This window comes from Mya arenaria, chromosome 7, assembly GCF_026914265.1.
Source record: "Mya arenaria isolate MELC-2E11 chromosome 7, ASM2691426v1".
NCBI lineage: Eukaryota > Metazoa > Mollusca > Bivalvia > Myida > Myidae > Mya > Mya arenaria.
Genome location: NC_069128.1, coordinates 70569926 through 70581825, shown reverse-complemented (window position 1 = coordinate 70581825; position 11900 = coordinate 70569926). Strand labels below are relative to the sequence as shown.

Here is an 11900-nt window from a genome sequence, read left to right as displayed (position 1 = left end):
TGATGGGAGAGACATAAATTTAACAATGCATTAAACAAACATGTGTGGTAACAATGAGATTAAAGTAACTCTTATTGCTGTTCGCATGGAAGTATATTACGCTATATGTAATGACAGCCCTAAAACGTATTTAATATTACTTTTACCAACTGGCATAACTTTCTATATTTGCTAAATTGATTGTTAGCTAAACACATTAAAAATTTAAATTTTATTACATTGGGATTTACATAATATTCCATATCGATAAAACGCTTTCTGCTTTCGTTCAGTGCACTACATTCAAGTAGCAACAAACTGCACGACACACACGGCCGTGATCGAGCGCGGTGCACATGCTTCTCAGTTCATTGAACTGTCCGGGCTTGCAATGCAGTAGTGCATTACTTCTATTTATAACAAGTGTTCAAATTGTTATACATTAGGGTACAACTGGAATTAGTATTATTGTTATCATTATTTTGTTACAATCGGATGTTGAGGAAAACATTAAACGAACTATTGAGAATATCTAAAATGACGAGTTTTGGGCATGTTAATTTCTTGTGGCTATTCGTTAGCAGCATCCAGTACGCAGGTATGTGCCACATGTCGGTTGTCTATTGAGTACATCAAAACTGGCCCCAATATCACGAAAATACTTAAGTCAAATCTCAAACTCAGTCTCAACTCATTTTACCATATAATACAACATTTATTGGAAACACGCATTCTTTCATTGAATATGTTGATCAAAACCTTTGGTCAAGATTCCAATTTAAATCTTTTTCATAGCCAAATATGTACTTGAGTTCAATTCATTGCCTTTTTAACAATTACTGTAGTATATTTTTTGCTCTAGAATAAGATTTCTTTGAACTATAGTCAAAAAATTTCAATAACAAATTCTATAAGAAAATTTGTTTACAAAAGTTATGAAAACATGCAAGATTTTGAATTATACGATGCTTGTATGTGGTAAAATGAGTTGAGATAGAGATTGAGATTTGACTTTAGTATTTTCGTGATATTGGGGCCTGGGCAAACTTTCCAACAATATAATGTCATTTTCTCATCACCCATGCCCGAGTGTTTGAAATTTATACACAACGAGCGTAAAGCGCGAGTAATGTATATTTCAATCACCAGCAGCGAAATGCAGCGCGCTAGAGATGTCCACACATTATTCAATACTTGGGATTGATTTATTCTGATTTATTGATTAAACAAAACTTGATTTTAAATTTCGTTAATCATCTAAATTAAAGCACATTTTATTTATAAACATGTTTAATAATTTTTTTACACACCTTCAGAATGTGTTATACCATGCTCTTCATTTTCAAATTTTTCACCCATTTTTCTACAAGTTCGGCTAACGGCAGTGTAATTCAAATGTGTCGACTTTTGCAGGTTACATGCTAATGTTAATTTGACAGAATAATAAATGGTCACAGATAATTGCCGCTATACCTTTTGCCGATTGCCGGTCAAAATTTTACCGGGCCATCGGAGGGCGCTGGTTTACGCCAGGGTAGATTGAAATGAAATTAAACAACTAGTTTGTCGACATGCAAATATTAACCCTGCTTTGGCAGGTGTTCGCCGCTGTAGCCATAGTAAGCCGGCTATGTCATGTGTTCGCCGCTGTAGCCATAGTAATCCGGCTCTGTCAGATATTCGCCGCTGTAGCCACAGTAATCCGGCTCTGTCAGGTGTGCGCCGCTGTAGCCATAGTAATCCGGCTATGTCAGGTGTGCGCCGCTGTAGCCGTAGTAATCCGGCTATGTCAGGTGTTCGCCGCTGTAGCCATAGTAATCCGGCTCTGTCAGGTGTTCGCCGCTGTAGCCATAGTAAGCCGGCTTTGTCAGGTGTTCGCCGCTGTAGCCATAGTAACATGGCTATGTAAGGTGTTTGCCGCTGTAGCCATAGTTACCCGGCTATGTCAGGTGTGCGCCGCTGTAGCCGTAGTAATCAGGCTATGTCAGGTGTTCGCCGCTGTAGCCGTAGTAATCCGGCTCTGTCAGATGTTCACCGCTGTAGCCGTAGTAATCCGGCTATGTCAGGTGTTCGCCGCTGTAGCCGTAGTAATCCGGCTTTGTCAGGTGTTTGCCTCTGTACCCATAGTAACCCGGCTATGTCAAGTGTTCGCTGCTGTAGCCATAGTTACCCGGCTCTGTCAGGTGCTCGTCCCTGTAGCCTTAATTATCCGTCTCTGTCAGGTGTTCGTCCCTGTAGCCTTAATTATCCGTCTCTGTCAGGTGTTTGCCGCTGTAGCCATAGTAACCCGGCTCTGTCAGGTGTTCGCCGCTGTAGCCATAGTTACCCGGCTCTGTCAGGTGTTTGCCGCTGTAGCCATAGTTACCCGGCTATGTCAGGTGTTTGCCGCTGTAGCCATAGTTACCCGGCTATGTCAGGTGTTCGCCGCTGTAGCCATAGTAATCCGGCTATGTCAGGTGTTTGCCGCTGTAGCCATAGTAATCCGGCTATGTCAGGTGTTCGCCGCTGTAGCCATAGTAATCCGGCTCTGTCAGGTGTTCGCCGCTGTAGCCGTAGTAATCCGGCTATGTCAGGTGTTTGCCGCTGTGGCCATAGTAATCCGGCTATGTCAGGTGTTCGCCGCTGTAGCCATAGTTACCCGGCTATGTCAGGTGTTCGCCGCTGTAGCCATAGTTACCCGGCTCTGTCAGGTGTTCGCCGCTGTAGCCGTAGTAATCCGGCTATGTCAGGTGTTTGCCGCTGTAGCCATAGTAATCCGGCTATGTCAGGTGTTCGCCGCTGTAGCCATAGTAATCCGGCTCTGTCAGGTGTTCGCCGCTGTAGCCGTAGTAATCCGGCTATGTCAGGTGTGCGCCGCTGTAGCCATAGTAACCCAGCTATGTCAGGTGTTCGCTGCTGTAGCCATAGTTACCCGGCGCTGTCAGGTGTTCGCCCCTGTAGCCTTAATTATCCGTCTCTGTCAGGTGTTTGCCGCTGTAGCCAGTGAAGAACTATTATACTATTGATGAAAGCATTTAAGAGTAAAAATGAATTACAACTTAACAGCTTTCATTTCTCAGATACGAATAGTTTTACATTTATACAAATTCATCTCTCTTGTCTATGTTTTTAAAGGTGCGAGGAATGTGGCTCTTGGAAAACCAGCATACCAGACGGACACATTCTCACAAGATACAACAGCCGATAAAGCGGTTGATGGGAACACTAGCGGGAACCTGCTTTACGATAAATCATGTACACATACCCTATCATCTGACGCCACTTGGAGTGTTGATCTTGGTGCTATATATCAAGTGTCCACAGTTACAATCTACAATCGAAATGGTGATACTTGTACGTGTCATGCAAAACGGACTCTTTCATACATTGTCACAAAAATACATTACCTATTTAATCAGTATTTAACACTGCAGATTGTTATATTCTATTATTTTTAATACTGTAGATCTTAGTCAAAATATAACAACATTCCGAGGCGGCTAACCATATTGGCACTAATCAGGAAACGTTGGCACGAGAACCAAGGTGTTGATGGTAATTTTTTCTGTGCATGCGCGAACATTTGGCATTTTTATCTATCCCAATATCAAGGACACTTATTGACATATATTATACCTTACATAAATGCGTCACTTCTTTGTATATATATAAAGTCGATCGGTCCGTATATCACTGTATTTTGATAAAAATCCAGTTTAATGACGTCAGCGGTCTATATCATATTTTGGCCGGTCCGGACCTCGCCAAAAATGTATTATGGACCGCTGACGTCATACAGGTGGTAAGTGCGGCTTGCTATTTTCACAACGGTGTACATTGTCGCAAGAAAACATTATTAGCTTTGCTCAATGAAACACATCTTAAATGGTTTAAAAATATTGAATGGAAATTTAAAATGTTCGATATAAATGATGTTTTAGTCATTTTTCTTAAACGTTAGTAACGGTTTAAGCCATAAAACAATAGTTTTCGAACGGAAATATGATAATCTACGATCTGATTTGTTGTCAGCAATCCTATATCACTGGCTTGCAGATATCTATGCAAAAAATTGCAAGACAAAAAAAAAAAAAAGTTGTAAAAATGGTATATCTGTGAGAGTGCAGCTTTAATACGCTTGCGAATCGGTCACTTCACTATGAAATATACAGTACATGTATTTGAAGGTCTGTGACATTCTACGCAGATAAAGTCGACGACTTCAAAGACAAATTTTAAGTATCTAGGAATTTCGAAGATGGTTCAAACTTTTTGTAACTTTGTTTTACAGCCAAAGAATTATCATTCGGATCATACCAAATGTTTAGCTATGGATTGCCTTTATAAACTTTATAAATATCAAATGTTACTCACTTATATCATGAAATCGGTTATTTTGGAGATTGTGCATACAATCGGCCCATAAACTTATCTTTTTTGCACATCGATATACTTAAGATGATATATTTACAGCAACAGCGCATCGCGTTTTTTTCATTCAGAAAGAAACAGTTTACAGTGTATTACCTCTAATATTAAAAGTTACCATTAGAGGGCTTAGCTCAAGACGGTTGTAACGCCTTTTATTTGCAACCGTCTTGCACTAAGACCGCAAAGTGTATTTCTAGGACGCTCTAAGATTTAAGAATTGATGGGAACACTAGAACTCACCGAGACTAATGAAACATTCCTCGTTATGAAACAGTTATGCGTCTAGTATTTTGTAGTTTTATATTTTTATAATATTCCTGTACGCATTGAACTTAAGTCATTTCAATCACGTTTCAGCTGTGAGGCTTCGCAATGTGGAGGTTTTCATAGGACTAGATAAAGATGGACCATATTCCCTGGCTGGATTCCACGAGGGAGTTGTAGGCGCAAGTTACACCTTTACCATGCCACCCAACAGCCAGGCTCGTTATGTCAACATTACGCGCAATCCCCCTTATCAGAGGCTTACTCTGTGTGAGGTGGAAGTCGAATCCCCAAGTAAATTGAGCCGCAACAACCAGAAATGGGTCTTATAAAAATGAATGAATTATCTGTTTTTAGAATACAGCATACAATTTCATCCAAGGAAATTGCAGATGAGCTATCATTATGTACTAGGCTTAATTATTCAACGCTTCAACTTTCGCAAGTGTTTACATGTCCGCCTACAGCCACTCATCCTATACGCACTCCCTGTGTCGGATCTTGCGTTGCGTTGACAATGTGTCAGCCAATAAGGTTGTATTCTATTTCAGTTAGATGACCTGTAGTAAAGGCTTAGTGCATAAGAAGGGCTCCTTTGAAATTCTCACTCCGCCCGGTTCTAATCATTAAGATTTTACTTAATCATTTTATTCCTTGTCATCATATCAAATATGCTTTTAAGAAAGATAGAAATGTGAATTACTTTCCAAAAACATATGTCCTTTAAAAACACATAGCACCATAGAGACTGTATTTCTAATTTTAGCCAAAAGAAAGTATGAAGTCATATTACATAAGTCATTCTTACTATACGACCCATTTCTGTATGTGGTGGTTCTAATAATCTTCGATGTAATTTAATTTGTTTAAAAAGTATTTGATGCATATAGTAACACACATGGACATAGGCTAAATAATAAACACCCTGTGTATGGGAATCTGGTATTGTGCAATGCATATCAAAGACATCAGATTGAAATCATCTCTTCCAAAATACAAAGTACAGGTTTCAGACCAGGAAACGGACTGAAGTGTGATTCAAATGTCTTACCAATCGAGGTAATATATATATATATATATATATATATATATATATATATATATATATATGCATATAAGTAAATACATAAATACTAAATAGAAATAGTACAAAAGTGTTTCAAGATAAAAACAATTGCGTGCATATGGGGCAGAATACTTCACATGATGGAGAAAAGGGGTAACCGTTTCCTCCATAAGACCAATCTTTAAAGGCCATTTAAAGTATATGCACCCATTAAATGCCATTCCGATTGACAGGTTCCAAATTCGCTACTAGCTCAATGGCCAAGATCCAAAACAGCACGCCCCTGGCAACCATAAGCAACGTCCGGAGCCCCATAGGATGTGCCTACGCCTGCCACATGGATCTGAAATGCCTAAGTACTAACTTCAACGCGGCGACCTTGACCTGCGACCTGTTTGAGACGCCATTGGAAATCGGGGACGCTTCACCCGCTTCGTCCGAGTACACTGCAATAAGTTGTGTTCCGTGAAAATTTTGTCGGAGCTCCTCGGCCATTTTTATCGAAATGTATGCCGGTACATCAGTAGAAGTAGTTCGTAATATTTTGAAATTATATCGTTAATTAAATGTAGTGTTTTAGCTTATATTTATTGATCTAAGTTTAAATTGATTGCCGGTAAAGTGTACTATTGCAAACATAAATAAGACTCCCAAATGTAAAGTCAGTAAGTTTACATGCTAAAATAAATTACTACGCGATCTACTTGCAGCGGACTTAAACATACCGATTTCTGAGTATGTAAACCGTCCATGTACATTCGAGGTTGTTATCGAGAAAAATGGCCGAGGAGTTCCGAATGGTGACAAGTACTATTAAGTGATTTATCATTTTTAAATCACGAATAGGTTAAACAGTTCTATTTTTTGCTGTGTTTTTTTGTGATTGAATTTATTACTTCTTTGTTTAAGAAACCCCAGTTGCTTTTGATATGCGTGATTCACTACATGCACTCTTTCTTAAAAGGACACCAGGCATTTTCTCGAAACTTGTTAAGTCCATAATCATTGGATAAAACTAAGCTCACTTTTTTTGAATTGCGTAATATCTGCTTCTTTAAGTGTTTTTATACTTAGATAGGAGTTATCTTGATGAAAATCACAATCAACCATTTTTCTTTTATCAAAATCCAATCCAATCTAATTATGTATTATGGGCAATTGAAAAATGCAACTTAAGCCTGTTATTCTTAAGAAGTTTCGAGAAATTGGGGCCAGCGCAGGATTTTACATTTTTAATCTTCATTAAATCAGTTTACACATCATTATCTGGGCCCGCAAAAAATTAAAAAAAAGTCATTTACTAACTTAAGTCGATTTCCTAGACATATCATAGTCAAATTAAATATTTAAATAAAATATTTGTTTGCACAAGAGATTGAATTTTGTTTAAAGTACAATATTTACACCTCAACTTCCATTCCTTAAATGAACTGCCTTTCGGCAATTGCGTTCATCAATCGATGAACACAACATCTTCGGATATGTTCGGATCGTAATTCATTGCATAACAATATACATGAACGCTATTGATCTTGTTATTGTTTGTATTGTGTCTGCAGGTCCCGTACAATATAGATCAACATTTTTAAAAGTGTTAGTTAATTATATTTTAAATATATTGGTACCAGAAGTGTTTCAATTTTACGTTTTAAAGTGATTTCAAGTGGTTGATCTTTTCCCGCGTTATTGTGACGTCATTTGAAAAAAAATGTTTCCGGTTATAGTCTGGTCGTTCTATTTACAGAATGGGTAAGAACGGATTACTGAAAGGTTTTCTTATATGAAATAAAGTATTTTTTTAACAATTCTTGAATGAAATAATGAACTATTGGTGTAAATATAAGGAATGAATTGCGGGGTTGATGTTATTATCGGGGATATGAACGCAATTGGGTTGGTCAAAGTACGCGTGGAGTCCTTCGGACTCCACACACATTGACCAACCCAATTGCGTTCATACCCCGATAATGACATCAACCCCGCAATTCATTCCTTAAATGAAAATAAAATATGTTTTGACATTACTGATTTATTATATGAAATGACCAGTGATATAATTAACTTAGAAAAGGATATAAGTTAGGAAATGACTTACGATGTTATAAATATAGTATGATTACTAGTTACTACTACAAGGTATAGTATAAAAAGTATTTTGTGATAGAATGTGTTGATACATCGTCGGATACCCACGATACACATTACGCTGTGCTTCATTGTGTACCGTGGGCAATTTAGTTAGAAAAATATCGTAATTATAAATTAAAGCTACACTCTCACAGATTGAACATTTTGACAACTTTTTAATTTTTTGTCTTGGAACGAGCCATTTTTTGCGAAAACCAATGGAAACCAGTTATATAACACTGCTGACAAAAAATTAGATAGCAGATTTTTTATATTTAAGTACAAAAATTGATGTTTTATGCATTGTTCTTAAACCGTTACTAACGGTTAAAGCCATAAAACATTAATTTTCGAACGGAAATATGAAAATGTACGATCTGATTTTTTGTCAGCAAACTTATATTACTGGTTTGCAGATATTTATGCAAAATTTTGCTCTTTCCAAGACAGAAAAATAAAAGTGTTGTAAAAATGGTATATCTGTGAGAGTGCAGCTTTAATTAATGAGTCAATTACATTGGTTCCGTACAGTACCAGATGCTTAACGGTTGAAAAATATTCTGCCGTAGTTGAACCGGGCACGCCGTCTCAGTAGAATAATATTTGGCAGTAGTCAAGATCACACGGCCACGGTGGCTACTGACACTGTTCAGTTATTGAATATTGTTTGAGTGTAACATGCGACTCCATTGGAAGACGAGTTGTCTCTCCTGCCTCATGCATATTCATTAAAACGAGATTTAGTCAGTCAATTGCCCCACGGTATGTATGAAGTGTACGGAAGAAAGTACCGTGCCTGCCGACGATGCTGATGAAAGAACAATTACACGATTGTCAATATTACAAACACAACTTATTCTAGAGCAAAAAAATACAATGAGTTGTACTCAATGCCATCTTTTGCTGAAGACTATTTTTCTTTGGAATCTTGTCTAAAGTTTTTAATCAACATATTTTTATCAGCGAACACGCTATCAAAAAGTGTAAAAAGCACATACGAATTATAATGACTTATTTGGTAAAATGAGTGGAGATTGAGATTAGGGCGGCTAATGGTATTTTTCTTGATATAAAGAAAAAAAAGTATTCATATATGAAATGAGCAGTGAGATAATAAACTTAATTAATAACTAATATTTACATAAGTTAGGAAATGACTTAAGATGTTTTATGAATCCTTGCCCTGTCCCAAATATCTCAAACTCAAATCTAATTTACGTTGTTTATGAATAACATGAGTGCTATGTTTAACGTATATTGCTTTTGTTTTATGGTGGTATATATTTCTAAATCAAATGAACAACCAGCTGATGAGGTAATTTGAGCAAACAATGATATTTACTAATGCACTTTTAAAACAAGGGTGTTTTCTTTGTCAGAAATAGGAGGCCAGTTTCAAGAACAAACCAACACGAGTAAATATTTGCAGCCTAAAAGCTTTTATTCGATAAGACAGCGATAACAATAGTCCAATTACTTTGACAAAATGCATTTTCTAAGTTTGCTATGCTTTTTCAAAATTTAAAATAATTGTGAAACCAGGCTCAGACATTGTTCTTTTTTTTGGTTTTAGACAGGCGTTATTGATTTTGTCAAATCAGAGTCTTGCACAGTATGACCTGACAATTGCTTGACTTGAACAGAGGTTTGGTCAGTAGACAAAACACAATTTTGAACAGCTTTGTCTGACAATTGCATGACTTCAACAGAGCATGGGTCTGTAGACAGAACACATTTTTGATCAGTATGGTCTGACAACGTTTTTTTTGTAACATGCTTATTTAAAACCTTTAAATTATGCATACATAATGAAGAGCTTTTCAACAACTGCACCAATAAATTCTAATGTCTTATGTATTTGGTGATGTTTTATGTTTCTGTTTTTCAAACGCTTTGAATAAAATGTTTCACAGTGTTTTTATTGTTCAATTGTTTACGAAATCCCACAAGTTGAGGTCGTATTCAAACCCACGGAAAATGTCATCAAAAATTTAATTGCTTTGTGATTTGATGTATTGATAATTATTGGATTTTGTTTGTGCATGCAATATATTCATATTTGTGACAATGTAGTCATGGTTAATGCAGTTACCATTGAATAATTGAATAATGTTCCTAGTGCTAGCTGGATCTAATTATTTATTATATGCCTATCAAATTCCCTTTCCATATCCAACAATGAAAATACAGCACGCCGTATTGAAAAATCCGTATGATGATACTGTCTTTTTCTGATTCCGTATCATGCGAGTACTATCTAATTTTACTCACGCTCCAGAAGCATGTAAATATTCATGAACATGGTTCTCATGTTCTTCAAAGAACCATTAAGATAAGCATGAAGAAGAGAACATTTCCAACTATCTAGACAGCTACTTTACTTCAGTGAACTAGTTGTTTGCCATTTTGAAGACCATAAATTATATGTCTTCATCGCCTGTTTATAATAATGTAACCCTGTCGTGTGAAAATTGGAAGGTGGTGGAGAGGGAAAACATCTCAATGCCTGCATTAAAATGAGTTGAGCAGTTATATTAATTTTCCCAAGGTGGATGGCTACCGCAGAAATTGACTGGTCCACGTTATCGTGCGTATGGCCAACCATGAGGAATCTCAGCTTGATCTGGATGGAAACAGAAAGTCTTAGAAATAATGTGTGAATTCATCAAAAAGTGTGCCAATGCATGTTTGTTGTTCTTGTTCTTAAAACCAGAGGTCTCCCCCTTGCTAACATGTGCGTATTGTTCGGCAACATGTGTACCAAATATAATTGAATATTTTTTTTTCAATAATGGCGAAGGTCAAATGATTAGGCAATTTTGAAAGTACAAGCATACTACAATATCATGACATCTTTCTTTCAATATTTGACGAGTTGGAAAAAAGAATTATGAATTATCTCTTGCCCATGCTGAACTGTCCATTACAGATGAATAAATGGACAAAATAGCCGTAGAGCAAACATCAACACTCATCCGTTGTTTGTGTTCAGTCTAAAAGTGGCCTGACTCAACAATTGTTAAAGTTAGAGTTATCCGCCTTGCTACCAATTTGTGTAAAGTCTCTGGTAAACTACCTTGATGTAAAAAAATCATCTGAGATGGACAAGGTTTAAATTCTGTTATATTATTATAATTATCATCAATATAATTATTATTATTATACCACATTTATATAGCACTTCTTTCATATGGCACAAACGTTCTTTACAAGTAACTTTTCTATACATTTTTGTACACACAGCCACGCAGCTTATAAACAACATCAAGAGTACTACATAACTTGAGCAAAAGATAATCATTTATAAAATAAAATAAAATAAAATAAAAAATAGATATTCATATAAGACATAAAATCAAATATATTTAAAAAAAATCACAAATCAAGAAAATCTCCATTAAAAAATGACAAGCTTGGGCATAGATGTGTCAGATAAACGAAATCATCAGTTACCATATATTAAAATAAAGAGTTTTCAGAGATCTTTTAGAAGAGTGTTTGAGATCCGTATTCCCAGTGGAAGCGCATTCCACAACTTTGGAGCAGCATTTGAAAAGCAACGATCACCATATTTAACAGTACGGGATCTTGGTATCACAAGAGTGAGTGTCACTTTGGGATCTTAAAACACACCGTGGTCTAAGTATCTTTAACATGTTTTTGATGTAGCAAGGCGATTGATCATTTTATAGGTATGTGTCAGTATTTTTTTTTTTATTATTTATTTATAATTGAATGTAACCTTACTGAGAAAATATGTATGCTGTTAAATAATATCTTATTATATTTACATTATTGTATTTGTTCCAAAAAAAAAAACTTGATTACATAACCTTTTTGTATTTATTAAAATATAATTTTGATACAATATTTAAGCGTCACTCTCGCATGGTATGAAACCACTGGGGTTGTATATCACATACCCCCAAGCTACTAACAGTGTAACTAATAATACATGCTTCAAATAAATTCGTACTTGTCATTTTTCAAAATCTGACACATTTGAACATAAACATGAGCAGTCATGGTTAATATATGTTATTGATATCACAAG

General features: G+C 36.2%; 1 protein-coding gene across 1 annotated transcript; it reads left to right on the top strand.

Annotated features, from left to right (window-relative positions):
- Positions 1 to 304: 304 nt before the first annotated feature.
- On the top strand, positions 305 to 9753 carry LOC128241449 (fucolectin-3-like). The gene is made up of 4 exons (XM_052958377.1): positions 305 to 577; positions 3094 to 3312; positions 4747 to 4947; positions 5953 to 9753. Exons 1-4 carry the CDS (start codon positions 475 to 477, stop codon positions 6186 to 6188), a joined length of 759 nt encoding a protein of 252 aa, XP_052814337.1. The 5' UTR covers positions 305 to 474; the 3' UTR covers positions 6189 to 9753.
- The last annotated feature ends 2147 nt before the right edge of the window (positions 9754 to 11900 follow it).

Bases quoted from the DNA above. Each gene is read 5' to 3' on its own strand.
- LOC128241449 (XM_052958377.1), top strand. From the start codon at position 475: ATGTTGAGGAAAACATTAAACGAACTATTGAGAATATCTAAAATGACG. The intron at 3,313-4,746 runs GTACGTGTCATG...ATCACGTTTCAG, and splicing joins CAATCGAAATGGTGATACTT to CTGTGAGGCTTCGCAATGTG. The intron at 4,948-5,952 runs GTAAATTGAGCC...TCCGATTGACAG, and splicing joins GGTGGAAGTCGAATCCCCAA to GTTCCAAATTCGCTACTAGC.